The sequence below is a fragment of the Alosa alosa genome, chromosome 24, assembly GCF_017589495.1.
Source record: "Alosa alosa isolate M-15738 ecotype Scorff River chromosome 24, AALO_Geno_1.1, whole genome shotgun sequence".
In the NCBI taxonomy this organism is placed as follows: Eukaryota; Metazoa; Chordata; class Actinopteri; order Clupeiformes; family Clupeidae; genus Alosa; species Alosa alosa.
Window position 1 is genome coordinate 13,484,844 of NC_063212.1, and position 15,151 is coordinate 13,499,994.

At 38.9% G+C, this 15,151-nt stretch overlaps 1 protein-coding gene across 2 annotated transcripts; it reads left to right on the forward strand.

Annotated features, from left to right (window-relative positions):
- The first annotated feature begins 349 nt into the window (after window positions 1–349).
- On the forward strand, window positions 350–12,617 carry LOC125289600 (C-type lectin domain family 4 member M-like). Of its 2 annotated transcripts, none has more exons than XM_048236537.1 (16): window positions 350–454; window positions 736–810; window positions 2,328–2,408; window positions 2,533–2,583; window positions 2,872–3,081; window positions 3,200–3,226; window positions 5,616–5,699; window positions 6,805–6,846; window positions 7,145–7,228; window positions 7,426–7,509; window positions 7,602–7,664; window positions 7,956–8,039; window positions 8,210–8,278; window positions 8,923–9,074; window positions 9,177–9,292; window positions 12,104–12,617. In XM_048236537.1, the coding sequence occupies exons 1-16, from the start codon at window positions 382–384 to the stop codon at window positions 12,270–12,272; spliced, it is 1,464 nt and encodes a 487-aa protein (XP_048092494.1). In that variant the 5' UTR covers window positions 350–381; the 3' UTR covers window positions 12,273–12,617. The 2 variants fall into 2 exon arrangements, with proteins under 2 accessions (XP_048092494.1, XP_048092495.1); XM_048236538.1 differs by having other exon boundaries at window positions 12,110–12,617.
- Window positions 12,618–15,151: the final 2,534 nt, after the last annotated feature.

The following is a 15,151-nucleotide window of genomic DNA, read 5'->3' on the forward strand; positions in this document are numbered from 1 at the left end:
TCCCTTTAACAGAATGTTGGGGTTTGCTGTTGAGCATATGTTGCAGACACATATTTCCAAGTGTAGAACAAAAGCAAAATGTGAAACAGAGTGTGTTTTTACTAAAGTGTGTATTTTATATTAATAATGTACTAATAATGTACTAAACAAATTGGCCAAACAGTTATTGTCCACAGTTATTGTTCTCATGGGGTCACGCTATTTCATTTTGCACAGTCTCTCAGAGAGCATTAAGGTGCATCGGAGCGGAGAGAGGTCCACACACTTTTCTTTTCATTTTGCATAGTGTATAAAGAGGAAGTTTCTTGGATGGGTAGATCAGTAAATCACACCGCTTCAGCCTACATGCACCACCATCGTGCTGGAAACGCTTACCAGAGAATGGCCATCGACGCCGTGTACTCCAATGTGAACCTAAAGGCAAAGAAAAAGTCCAAGTCTGCATTTGGTGGAGGTGAGTGTGTGTGAGAGACATGCCATTTTTGGTTTGTTGTGACTGTTTGTATTTGCATATGTGAGTATGTGTGTGTGGCTGTTTGTGTGTCTGTTTGTGTGTCCGCGTGTGCCCGAGTGTGAGTGAGTGTGTATGTGTGTGTGTGTGTGTGTGTGTGTGTGTGTGTGTGTGTGTGTGTGTGTGTGTGTGTGTGTGTGTGTGTGTGTGTGTGTGTATGTGTCTGTCTGTTGTACCTTCTTTGATGTAAGTGTCATAGGTCTTTTTATTCCCTTCCCAAGCAGACGATGACAGTGATGATATTGACTACACATTAATAGACTTCACCAACTCAGGGAACAAGCAGAGAAGGCCAAACGGTGAGTGTGAACTGCAGCATAGTAGATACAAATACCTTCTTTTTTATGCCACGCACTTCCTGGATTTCCGACAGACTGTCACCCGTGTTGTAGCAGCTGTTGTTTCAGGGTTCGTGTTTACACAGACCTGGTTGGGTGTTGCACCTAGTGAATGGGCACGTTAAGATGCTGAAGGGTTTGTGTCAAAGTTGGATAAAGAGTCACCCTGTTGGGCATAAACAAGATACTTAATGTCAGAGTAAACACAAAAGTAACAGAATATAACAAGATGCCGTTACATTGACACTTCACCAGAAATATATTGCTGTCTGAAGAGCCTTTTATGGCATATAGTTGATTATTCAATGTGGTTTCTGCCCATAATTTAGTAGTGGAAAAGGTGCATGTGGTGACGTCTCTGTTATTGTGCCTTGGAGCTAGTGGATCTTGGACTGCTCTGCCATCTGGTGGTGTTGTTCTATTGAAGAAGGTGCCCACTGAACCATTCAGTGAAATGTTATGAAGAAGTTTCTAGAATGTTGTTTTCAGTATGGTGTGGTGCATACTGATGTGCTATAACCAGAGGTGGGAAGTAAATAAGTACAAATACTTAAGTAAGTAGCATTTTCAGGTACCTGTACTTTACTGGAGTATTTATTTTTCCAACAACGTTTTAGAACTCTCTTCAAAACTCATGTTATACTTTTGTCTGAATGCATTTGAGCAGTGCCGGTTCAAACCTCCATATGGGACTCTAAGCAAAAACCTGCTAAGGGGCCATCCTACCTGAACTCTGAGGGCCAAAAACCTGCTAAGGGGCTATCCTACCTGAACTCTGAGGGCCAAAAACCTGCTAAGGGGCCATCCTACCTGAACTCTGAGGGCCAAAATTGAACCATTTTTTTTACAGTATCATCAGTCGGGTAAACTTGTGTTCGTTCCATGGTTTGATGTCAACATACATCTCTCCAGTGCGTGTTGCTGGCCTAGCCTGGACCTACCTAATGGAACGTTTTTGAACGCATGCGACAGAAATGCAGCATCTCCGCTTTGCGTTGGGCCGTTTTACCATCTAGAACATGTATTAACTTTGTATAGTCGAACGGCGTGTCGTCCATTATGCCTTACATACACCATTAGGCCACAGTCCGCTTCTTTTAACAGAAACAACTGGTAAAATAGTCCTTCCAAAAGGCTTGGATACTTTTTACTTTTATACTTTAAGTACATTTCCGTACATTTAAGATTACTTTCTTAATTTTACGTGAGTGAAGAAGTTGAATCACTACTTATACTTTTACTAGTCTTTTTTACAGATGTATCTGTATGTCTACTTGAGTATGGCAAGTGTGTGCTTTTACCATCTCTGGCTATAATGCATAGGATAAGTTATTGGGTAAGATTACTTGTATGTGACAATGAGAGGTATGGTCTTTGTCTGCAACAAATAGCATGATGAATAACATCATCTCCTGTGTATGTCTGCGTATGAAAAAGGATGGGACTTTATAGGACTCCTGTTCTTTTCTTTGCATTAGCTGTGGACAGTGAAGCTGTCACATACTCTGCAGTCAAAATCCCCCAACCAGGTGTCAGCAAAGAACCAATCCACAGAGATGGTGAGTGACAGCTGTGTTAAGCCTGGACACATCATTTTCTGTAAATGGGAACTCTGTAAATATCTCCAAACTACTCACTCTCATTTTATTTTTTTTTTTTTTTTTTTACATTTCTGGCTAAAAGGGGCAGAGGGTGATGATGTAATCTACTACAAGATCACCCAGCCACATAGAGGTTTGCTTGAGAGGTTTACTTCCTGTTTAAGGCCAGTTTGCCAGCTGAAGTACTTTGCTTTCTTTTAGTGTTATTCTGCCATCAACAGGTCATTCTATTACTCTTATTCTCTCTCTCATTCTCTGACTGTGTGTGTGTGTGTGTGTGGTTTTGGGTGTGTTTGTGTTGAATTTAACCTTCTGTTTTTTCCGCAAAAAATCCAGCTACAGCACATGAATATTGCTTGCATGTTGTCCTTCCCTAAGTCAAAGGCTGCCACTACTCTCTATCTCTCTCTCTTATCTGTAGATGGTCTTTCTAGCCAGTCTTCAGCACAGCACAATGAACCGCTTCCAACACAAAGTGGACATACACCTGCGGCCTTCCTGGCCCAGAGTGACCCATTCCCCATGACAATGATGCTGAGGGAGACCCAGCAAAGGTTCTTTCAGAGACCCACATTTCTGCTGTTTCTATGCGTTCTCTTTTTCACACTGACGGTAATTCTGGGAGTGCTCTGTAAGTATCACAAAGTAGCAGCTGACTGCCACACAATATACACATTTCCATCCATAGCTAATGATGCCATTTAAGAATGAATGTATTGATGCTGTGTGTTGTGTTTGTGTCCCTACAGATTTATTGGAGGAAAATGCCCATGCAGGTATTTATTATAAAATAAATGATAGAAATGCACTGTCTGGCTAGATAGATACAGCAGATAGATACTTGTTTTATTCATCCCCAGAGGCACTGTAAATTGTGGTTTTGCAATAGTAATGCACACATGTACATGTAACAATGCTGACCAACATGAAATGTTTTTCTTCCTTTCTGTATCATCACACTGGTTTCATAAAGATTCCATGGGCAAATATGAATCTCTCCAGTCTGTGCACAGGGTAGTCCAGAACAAATACACTGTGTGCAAAATTATTAGGCAAGTTGTATTCCTGAGGATTTATTGTATCGTTGAACAAATACAGTTTTCCCAGTCAATCAAAAATGTTAATACACCTCAAATCTGAATATTTAACAGAGAAAAAGTGAGTTTTGGCTTCATCAGGAAAATATCTATGTGTGCAGAATTATTAGGCAACTATTAGTGTGCAGAATTGTTATGCAACTAAATGAAAAGCTAAAATGTTCCCATCTCACTTGTTTATTTTCATTTCTCAGAGTAAGAATAATACATAAACAACTCAGTATGTACAAATACACACAAAAAATATTCAGTGACCAATATAGTCACCCTTCTTTTCAATAACAGTCATGAGCCTTCCATCCATGGAGTCTGTTAGTTTTCTTATCTGTTGATCAACTTTTTGCGCAGCATCAACCACAGCCTCCCAAATGCTGTTCAGAGAGGTGTATTGTCTTCCCTCACTGTAAATCTCACGTTTAAGAAGTTCCCACAGGTTCTCAATGGGGTTTAGGTCAGGTGAAGAAGGGGACCACGTCATTATTCTGTCATCTTTAAGGCCTTTGCTGGCTAGCCATGCAGTGGAGTACTTGGATGCATGTGATGGAGCATTGTCCTGCATAAAAATCATGGCTTTCTTGAAGGATATAGACTTTTTCCTGTACCACTGCTTGAAGAAAGTATCTTCTAAAAACTGGCAGTAGTTTTGGGAGTTGATTTTAAGTCCATTTTCAACTCTAAAAGGTCCAACTAGCTCATCCTTAATAATAGCAGCCCATACCAGTACCCCACCTCCACCTTGCTGGCGTCCGACTCGGAAGTGGAGCTCTGTGCCCATTAGTGATCCAGCCACGGGCCCATCCATCTGGTCCATCAAGAGTCACTCTCATTTCATCTGTCCATAAAACCTTTGAAAAATCTGTCTTCAGATATTTCTTGGCCCAGGCTTGACGTTTCAACTTATGAGTCTTGTTAAGTGGTGGTCGTGTTTTAGCCTTTCTTACCTGGGCCATGTCTCTGAGCACTGAACACCTTGTACTTCTGGACACTCCAGGGAGGTTGCATTTCTGGAATATGGCAACACTGGAGGTTAATGGGTTCCTGGTAACTTCACGTTTAATTCTTCTCAAGTCTCTAGCAGTTAATCTGCGCCTTTTTTCCTCCACACGTTTCTTGCGACCCTGTTGACTATTTGCAACGAAACGTTTGATTGTTCGGTGATCACGCCTCAATATCTTTGCTACTTCAAGAGTGCTGCATCCCTCTGAAAGGCATTTTACTATTTTTGACTTTTCAGAGTCTGTTAAATCTCTTTTTTGTCTGAGGTAAAGAAGCTGCCTAATAATTATGCACACCTTGATATAGGGTGTTGATCACTATAGACCACTCCCTCCCTCATTACACAAATACACATCACCTGATAATGCTTAAATCCAATTAGCATTCAAGTTTATATAGCTTGGAGTTGGAAAATATGCATGAAAATGGCAATAAGGTCAAAATACTCACTTGCCTAATAATTTTGCACACAGTGTACTCCCAGAGTCGTAGGGATCCGTCAGGTCAGTCCTTGTCCCTCTAGAAATGTAAACAATATTTAACACATACCAAAAAATAGACAATGGAGTGTTGTCAGGTATAGATGGTTTACTTTGGTGATAGTAATGCCTCGTTAATTGCATTTAATTCAATTAGTACTATAGGCTCTTTGGCTTATCAATTATTATGAATACTGTAGCGCAGAGCAATCATTAAGGTTTTGGCAAAAATAAATGTTGTTAGTAATTTTTTGGTTGACCACTCCGAGGGCAGTGGAACACTTGGGCACGTGCAACTTAGTGGGCATAGCACCATTAGGCTGATAAGGAATAGAAGCTTTTGGTCCCCACTATGGGATGCATCTAGTTTAAGTCTTTCCCTCACAAAATGAAAGCTGTAGTTAGAACTTTGCCTTTGTGGTGAAAAACTAAACCAAATTGCAGTTACTAATTTGATACTCAAACTTAAAAAGGATCCACAAACACAATTTAACAAAACAGGTGCCCAAACAAAATGTCAACACTTTCTCTGAAACTCATTTGTTATGTCTTAACTGAAAAGACTCTTACAGTTAAAACTTTCCCCACAACAGAGGCTCTCGAGAGTCTGAAGGTTCTCAACATCAGCCATGGAAAACTGTCTGGAGAGAAAGTATCCTTGCTGAGACAAATCGATGGTAAGGCAGTAGTGAAATTTCAGCACAAAAGCAGCACTGAGATTCAAGATCACAATTGATATACTGTATACTCAGGATTAGGTAAGCAGTTCTGCTTATGTAACAAAATTTGTAAAATGAAAACATCAGTGATCAGGCAAAACACATTTTGTAAGGTGCAATGGTTCTCTACTTGCGGTGGCTAGCGGTGGTCATAATAAGATTATCTTTATTCAAACGCTTACATACCCATAGTTCTTAAATGAGAACTTAAGCCCTGTTAAAAAATTGAAGGAATCGGTGCTACCTAATGCGAGTTAGCCTGCTAGCAACTAATGCAGCAAAGCAGCTAAGTTATGCTATGGGGGCATCACTTAAACTTTGACTTAGTGCATCTTTACAGACTCCTCAGCATGTCTTTACAAGTGCTGTGCAACATGAACATGGTCCTTACTGTAATTGCGAAGAAACAGTATAAATCCAGTGTTTGTACAGGTAGTCACATACCTCTGTTTCTGTCACTTTCTGTACCCTAAAGTCCATATGAAAGTCACACTCATGCATTTTCCCATTTCCACAGAAACCAGATTGTGAAGTTTCCAAAAAAAATAATATAATTGAGCATTGCAATGGTTATGTATTAAAAGAGCTCTAAGCGATGTTGGGTGACGTTACTTCTGTTGACGTTCAAACGTAACATCGCTTAGAGCACCTTTAATAGTCATAACTGTAACAACATGGAAACGGTCCAAATGCGAGCTGAGCAGGCACAGCACTAATGTTACTGAATGGAGGATGAAGGACCAAAGATTACCTTAGGATGAATAAATAAATGCAGAAAGAAATTATGAGATGTATGAATAAATAAATGTATCCTCCTGCTATTGCCAACATCCACCACAACACAAAAAAGAACTAAAGATTAATAGATATATTTCTCCTAGTATATAATATATACCAAGTATAACAATGTACAAGAATAATAATAATGATAAAAAAAAAAAAAAATGTCGGCCACATGATGGATTTGCCCATTTGTGTCCACTGTTGTGTTTTATTGGAAAGGGTTTTATTCTGTCATCCATACATTGATGTTTCTCTTCTCCATCCTTTGTGGAACTGACAGAGCTCGATGAAGAGAAGACATCCATTCAAAATCAACTGAATGGTGAGCCTGAGATAGGACAACACACCATTTAGGATCTGAACAGATTTTCAAAATATAAGGGATCTAGATCAATGATGCCTACACTAAGAATACGCTTTGAGAACAACACCCCGAGATTTCTTTTTCATATTATTTGATCTTATTTCATATATACAGTCTAATATATAATTGTATTATTTTGCATCAATTCATATTATTCTATTATTTTGAACAACAAAGTATGTTAGATTACAGATCTTGTCGACTCATTAAGTGATGAAATTGTGGCAGCTGCACTTACATGCTTCTCTTTTGACAGCTGTAAACAAGAGTTGGCAATTTGAGATGGACACAAATAGAAAACTTTCTTTGGAAAAAAAGACAAGAGAGTGGAATCTTACAAGTAAGTGTCAAAACTCAGTTTACAGGATTCCACAAGTACATTTGCTGTGCAAAATTGCGTATTTCAATGTTTATAGTTTTTGTTGTTTTTTTCTTTTATTCAACAGTGGATATCTATCCGTTTATGTTTTTGTCACTCTTAGCCAACAACTTGTGAAAGCTGCAGCAATATACCCATCATTGTCTCTCTTTTCACAGGTGTGACCAGGGATTTGGAAAAGGAGAAACAACAAAACAAACAGCTTACAAGTGACAAAGAAACAAAAGAAAAAAAACTCTCAGGTGAGTGGCATGACCCAGTTTGCTTGATTGGAGCTTTTTGGAAAAAGGTGGAGTTTGATTGTTCCACACATTTGTACATCTTTTCCAAACAGATTTGAGGACTGAAAAAGAGAATGCAGAGAGATTGAGAGATCAATATAACACTTCACTCTCTGGTGAGGAAAAGCTGACACATAAGAGATGCTTCTGTTCCTTTTGGTTCTGATACATATTCCCACCAGGTTAACATGTGTCATGTTTTAACAAATGTAAAAATGGTTAAACAGGTAGAGGAATTCATAGATTGGATTGGTTAACTAGACAATACACTATATTTACTAGTGTTAACTACTTATACACAGAGATAGACATAGTCAATATAACTGTTGGTGATAGAAATAGATATACAGTATGGATACCCATTGCATTGTATATGCATTTGTTTTTTGTTTGTCATTGTTGAACAGATACACAGAAGAGACTTGATGAGCAGAAGATAAGCAATGCTTTTCTCTCCCACATCAAGGACAGTATTGAGGTAGAGCTGAAAAGTAAGGGACATTTTCCTACACAATTAGTCCTTTTAATTAGTTTGCCCCAAGAACCATGTTTCCCACAGATGTAATAAGACTGAACTTTTGACTTTTTAGATTTTCAGAAAATTTCCATTACATTAACCTACTGCATGTTCACTTATAGTATGTGGATTATATTTGTACAGAATATCGAGAAACATTTCATAAAACCAGAGATGATGAACAAAAAAAGATGTTGAACAGCGTGCTACAAGGTTAGTCATTATGCTGCCTTTAGTGGATAGCCTAGAACATGTGCCCACATAAAATTATGTGGAAGGAGAAACAATTCACCACAGTTCCATGCTTGAGGCACTATTACCATGTTCTGAGATAAAACGAATGACAATCCATTACCATAATATCCCGTCTATTAATTTTGCAGTTTTCTCAGATATGAGGTTAACTATTATGCTAATCGATAAGGACTTTTTTTTGTGTGAATTAATTGGAATCAGTCAATACCGTAAACCTAAGAGTAGCAGGTCCACAAAAAGTGACGGATAGTTTGACAGCGGTGACCACATGAATTGTAGTTTTATTTGTGACACAATAAAGAAATGTTCAATACATGGGAGCGGTCAATATGTATTTTGAATTTTTAATTGGCATAAAACACTGTTATGCAGTTTAATACACAGTGCATCTATAAGCGGGAAATTACTGTACCTGTACATGTTGTGACAGTGATTTCAGTTCTGCTTCGTAACTGAAGTTCATGAAGTGCCTGCTGTGTGTGTCATTATAAGTATAAGTATAGTATATGTATAGTATAGTATATTGTATATACTATTTATATATAGTGTATATAGTATAAGTATAGTATTATATAGACATGTTCTGTTTCTTCACTTAACAGCTTTAGAGATGGGCTGTGCCCTTGGATGGAAAAACTTGGAAAGTGGAAAGTGCTACTTCTTCTCCTCTGAAAGTGATACGTGGTATCAGAGCAGAGATGCCTGCCAGGCCAAGGGGGGACATTTGGTTGTCATAGACTCAGAAGGGGAATGGGTAAGACAATATAACTGATGGATCATTTGAATTTCCCTGTGTATATGTCCTTGCATGTAGTCCTACTGGAATACACACTGAACCAGACTTATCTTGCTTTAGGAATTACTTATGAAAAAGAGACCAGGAGTTACAAAGACCTCTTACTGGATCGGCCTAACTGATGCAGAGGAGGAGGCGACATGGTGCTGGGTGGACAACACAGTCCTTGGTGAAAGGTAAAGATGTATTGTATGTACAGTATATCTTTGTGTGTGTATGTTTAATAACTGTGTGATGTTTCTTTTGAATTAATCTTGCATTAATTACGATAAAAAAGAGCGGTAACACTTTGGTAAGGGTACATGAATTATCATGGATTCATATATGAATTAATACCTGATTTATGCATTACTTCATTCCTTAATATATTATGAACATCGGAGACCCTGAAATGACTGTTTGCACAGCAAATTAGGAGTAAAGTAAGTGGAGGTAACTCCTGTTCCTCACTGATCGTGGTTCCTGATGTCTGTTCAAAGGATATTTTCCCAAGTATAGAGTGTCCTAGTGACGCCACTTCCATTTGCCTCCATGGGACCTATCTTTCAAAACATTTTGAACGCCAGTCTATGGCGAAAAAGAAATGATTTTATGGTCCCAGTTGACTTGTGCCTTGAATTACCCATATGATGTTTGTCAATTTTAAAGACAATTTTTCATGTAAAGACATTTGCAGTTTGTTTCGTAACTATTGAATTACAACATTGTGAAAGATCGTAATTCCAACGACTACAAACCCATCAGTTGCGCTAGTGACGTTAACGTTAGCTCATTCACAGCCACACTAGATTGTACAAGCATACCAGCAACAGGTCTTAATTGGGCTTTCCTTGCCGATGAAAATACCATGAGTCAGAGGATTAAACATGACATAGCAGGCAGCAAGATGCAACCGTTAACTAGCATAACAGCTAATCTTATAGTTTCATTACGTTGGTGACGTAGCCTACATCGTTCGAGACGAGAGATGTAGTCCACTGAGCGGATTCGCACAAAACCAACATAACTTTTGATATACATTTGACAACATTTCTTTTAAATTCACACACATCATATGTGAAATTTGTGGCACAATTCAAACTGGACCAAAAAATAATTGTTATCTCTCCATTAACTCCCGTTCATATTTTTTTGAAAGACAGGTCCCTTGTAGCGGAAGTAAAACGGAAGTCACTGGGACACTCTATAGACGTCTCCAGAATAAGTCCCGCCTCCATACAAAGTAAAAAAAGGTGGTGGGCAGATTGGCCTACACACTTCTGTTATCTAGTTTCCACTGGATTTTTTGATTTTCGGTGCCGTTTAAGTACTTAACCAGCTTAAGTGCCCACCAGATTTTTCTACTTTGTCACCTACAGAGTTTGACAGGTATGATCTTTCAAAACGCCATGTTATTTCCCATAGACATTTGACGACCGAAGGTTGGATGGATACGGAAGTTAGGACTTATTCTGGAGAGGTCTATTAATAGCTCAGGCTACTTCGGCCAATCGGTTACGTTTGCTAAGCAATAGGCCTAAGCAAAGCCTAGTTCAGACCTACAATAAAACCAATATCTAAAATAGGCACTGCATTCTACGTTTTTTATTCTAACTTAAAATAGCTTTATGGATTATTATTTTACTAATTAGATCTACATTTACGTGTTAAAATTAGTTATATGGTGCAGCCTCTGAAGAATTATTCTTGCGAGTAGGCCTAGCATATTTTAACGTGCGTTTTTTGATTGTCATTATTATGCGATCACGTTCATTTTGAGAGCACTGATATACAGTAGCCCATGTTTACATTTACAGGTCATTTGTGTTCCACCTGTCATATGCGCCCCATACTTGTCCTGGGTTGATGCCACCGAAAAATCTCACAGGCACACCTTAATTATAATTTCTGGCTACGCCCTTAAAGTAGGCTAGCCTATTTATTTTGTTTGTTTTAATTAGCCTAGTTGCCTGCTGTAGTGTTAGTGGTCACCTTGCTATTTTAAAGTTGTATATAGCTTAGTTGACTTTACATTCTCCTATGTGGGCCTAACACTTCAGCCATTTGGAATAGAAGAACACACCAGAATAGGCCTGTTTAGTAGGCCTAAACAGGATTTGATGGCTGCATTCCTATACTTATAAAATGCAATTCAATGCGGAAGTAATCTAAGTATTCAGAATACGTTACTCAGATTGAGTAACGTAACGGAATACGTTACAGATTACATTTTTGGGCATGTATTCTGTATTCTGTAACGGAATACGTTTTGAAAGTAACCCTCCCAACACCGATTAAGAATCATCAGGAATTTACATGAGTTCAAAGTCTCTCATTCAAGACCTCATGCATAAACAACACATCAACTAAAGCATTATGTACGGTGGGTACATCATTATGATTTATGATTTCTTAAGCATGATCATCATGATTACAAGCATTTAAGGTTAATTACTCATGAGTTCATCATGTTTGTGGCCCCTCAACTAAAGTTGGCAGGTGTTTAGAGAACTGCACAAGTTGTGTTCAAATCAGAATTTGAGAAGTGATGACCACATTTTTGGCAGAAAAAGAAATCATCATGATCAATTTTTAAAAATCATAAATCATAATGATGTGATCACCATACTTAATGCTTTAGTTAATGTGTTGTTTATGTATGAGGTCACACATGACAGATTATAAACTCATGTAAATTCCCAATGATTCATGAGATATTAAGGAATGAAGTAATACATAAATCATGAATTAATTCATGCATAAACTCATGATAATTCATGTACCCTTTCCGTAAAATGTTACCAAAAGAGCAATAGAAAATTGACTCTGAGTAAGCACATATTACGCTTACCGTGTTTACTTTGTCACCCGTAAGCTAGTCAATGGACAGATATTTCTCACCGCAAATAGGTTATGCAATTAATTCAGATGAATTAATCACATAGTTTGTAGTTGAAAGTGTTTGTGTGTGTGTGTGTGTGTGTTTATGATGCCATATTTTTCTGTAGCTACAGACACTGGATGAACAAAGAGCCTGATAACTGGACAGACAAGAAGAAGAAACCAGAGGGAGAAGACTGTGCCAGAACAAATGACATGGAAGGAAGCTGGATGGATGCATTCTGTGACAAGAAGTATCATTATATTTGTGAAGCTACAGCTGCTGTGAAGCCATGAATCAAGTATTATATTGTCAAGTTCTATATTTTCCTCTGTCATTTTTTCAACAGTTTATTACAAAATTATGTATGTATCTGATAATAAAAGCTTACTTTATCTTGTCTATAGCAGGTAACTTGACAGAACCATGCACATATAAAAAATGAAACTTTAGAAGTCACATTAAAGCTGTGAGGTCATTCCCTGCTGCCAAATGCAGTTTAAATACAGACTTCTGTGTCTACCAGTTCTGTGTCCTCAAAAAGAAAACAAGACTCTTTAGTTTTGATCAGATAACATTGATTTAGCAAATGATGTTATGATTGATCTCTCCAAATGCTAAATAAAGACAAGTGTGCGTCAGTGTGGGCTTCCTCATCGTTTTTTTTTTAAAGTTTCTTTTTGGGCTTTTTTAGAGAGAGAGAGAGAGAGAGAGAGAACTGATCAGACTGGACCCTGGATCTCTGTGGGTGATCGAACACAAATGCGCCACAGTTTGTGTCACAGCTTGTGTCTCGTTTCAAATTACCTCCCACTATTTGGGGTAACATCCCCAAGCAAAGGATCAGATGAGAAGTGTTTACCCGAGTTGTCTCTAGTCAGTACAAGGGCGTAGGCTTGGTCTGAGCTTTGGTGGGGACACTGCCCATGTATCATATTTTTTCTGTTTTCATTCATTTCAGCAAACGTTTATAGCATTACTTAGTTAAAAGCATGGCTTTCCTTTCCTTAGTAACTGTTGTCATGGTACACAAATCTGCTAGCTGACCTTGCTGGTATTTGGTTGATTCCAATGTCCATTTAATAGGCTATACACATAGCGCTGTCAACTAAATTTGTACCAAAAAACAAAGTTTCTAGCATTTCCATGCCTTGAACTAGCACATAATATTATGACTTACACTTTGTTTCTTGAAATAGTTTCTGATGTTCTCCACCTTTCTTTTCTTGCCTGACAGGGGCCTATTGCACAAAATTAGGATAAGGGATTAAGCCAGGATATCTTGGTTATCCTGGCTCAATTTATCCGTGATCCAGTTGCACAAAAGCGGGATAGGGGGCAGCAGGATTTGTTATGGTATAAATCACCATGGCGATTTATTCTGTGAAGTTCCAGGATCTATTTAATCTCATCCCTTATCTCAGTCAGCAGTCACCACAAACAGAAACCATTAGTTATTCCACTGCCCACTACACATTGTTATCACATATAACTAGACCCACTGTCATTATTGAAACGTTTGTGATCATTAATTAACTTTTACATATCGCCATTCCCGACCTGTCATGCGACAATGTTACGTCACGGGAGTGCCTAACCATTTCGCGTGTGGTGGTCGCGGCACTAGTTGCAATATTCTCCTAAACAGAGGTGTTGCTGTTTGTTCTGTTGTGAAAGGGCTATCGCTACCTACTTCACACCGTAGAAGAAGCAATGAAGCCGCTCTAGTTGCCATGGTGAATCAGTGAATCTGTGATCGGTGGGGGGGTCTATTTGAGGTAGCCGTGAGCGCGCACTTATCCAGGATAGGTTTCACCTGGCTTGATGAATCTGTGTCTGCTCATCCTGGCTTGCTCGTTGTGCAACCAATTAAGCCTGTGCGCTCTTGTTTTGGATTCATTGAGCGCAGCCAAAGTCCTTTTAGGCAAGTCCCTCCACTCGGCGGCCATATACCAACGTTTTATGGGCACTCATCGGGCACAGTCTTTGGGTCGAACTGCGCGTGCGCAAGGCTTCACGACACCAATCTTGCTCCAGCGGCGAGATCACAACAGATGATTGGCACGATGTCTTCACAACACATCATATGATTGGCTCAATGTATTCACATCACACCACATGATTGGCTCAATGTATTCACATGTCGACGTTTTGCCGAGGAAGGGGGTGGGATATGTGTAGACAACGGCCATATTGGCGTGACAAACTAGCCCCATGCATTTCTATGGAGTATTTTTTGAGTGCTGTGTCTCCACATTAGAAAGTCTCTGGCGCAGCTCAGTAACTTATCCCGGATGTCTTAATTCTGCTTTTGTGCAACAGGCCCCAGATCTTGCAGCCAAGTGTGCCAAAACTTTGAATTGACAGCATACAGGGAGCTAAGCCAATCAAAAAACAGACCTGTCTCAAAGACGTATTATGGGAGGCGGTAGGCCTACTGAAGTGGGAAATTATTTAACCCTTTTAATCGTCATTTGACATTGGTGTGCACACGTCCTTCCGTCCCCACACAAATCTATGCCAATGAGTCAGTACACCAAATAAGAAAGACCTATAGATAGAAATAATGAGCATAAAATATGTATTTTTGTAGTATGTAGCCTTGGTAAATATCCATCTAGTATAGGCCTGAATAATATGCACATGAAATGACACTTGTTAAACTCACCTCAACATGTCTTTTGCAATCATTTAGCCATGGGCAATGCTAAAGTCACTGTTACAAACAGTGCAGCGCGCATTTTTTTTTATACTCCTTTGTGTAGTCTGATGTGAAATGGGTCTTAAATGCCCCCTTTTTCGTGGACACTCTGCCTCCACCCACGCTCCTGTTCCTAGATACACTGAACTGATTAATTAAAGGATAATTCCGGTATTTAGCACTTTTGAGTATTGAGTCCCTTTTCTGGTTTGTTTTTGATGAACTAGAGTGGTGGACACCGAAATTTTGATGATGGGTCCTGTCTCGACTTTCTGAAAAAGTCGAGAAGTCTATCTCTCTAGAAGTCTATCTCTTTCTAGAAGTCTATCTCTCCTCTTCCCTTAACCCTTTAGCCGCCAGGGTTTAAAAAATATAAATTGGATTTTTACATCAAAATTTCAAAAGGCCATGGCTTGCAAGTGGTCAGAGATAAAGTCCTACTGTAAATGTGAAAATCATTGAGTATGACCAGAA

Coding starts and splice junctions, on each gene's coding strand:
- LOC125289600 (XM_048236537.1), top strand. CDS start 382: ATGGCCATCGACGCCGTGTACTCCAATGTGAACCTAAAGGCAAAGAAA. Junction 2,584..2,871: donor GATCACCCAGCCACATAGAG/GTTTGCTTGAGA, acceptor TCTTATCTGTAG/ATGGTCTTTCTAGCCAGTCT. Junction 7,510..7,601: donor AAAAGAAAAAAAACTCTCAG/GTGAGTGGCATG, acceptor TTTTCCAAACAG/ATTTGAGGACTGAAAAAGAG.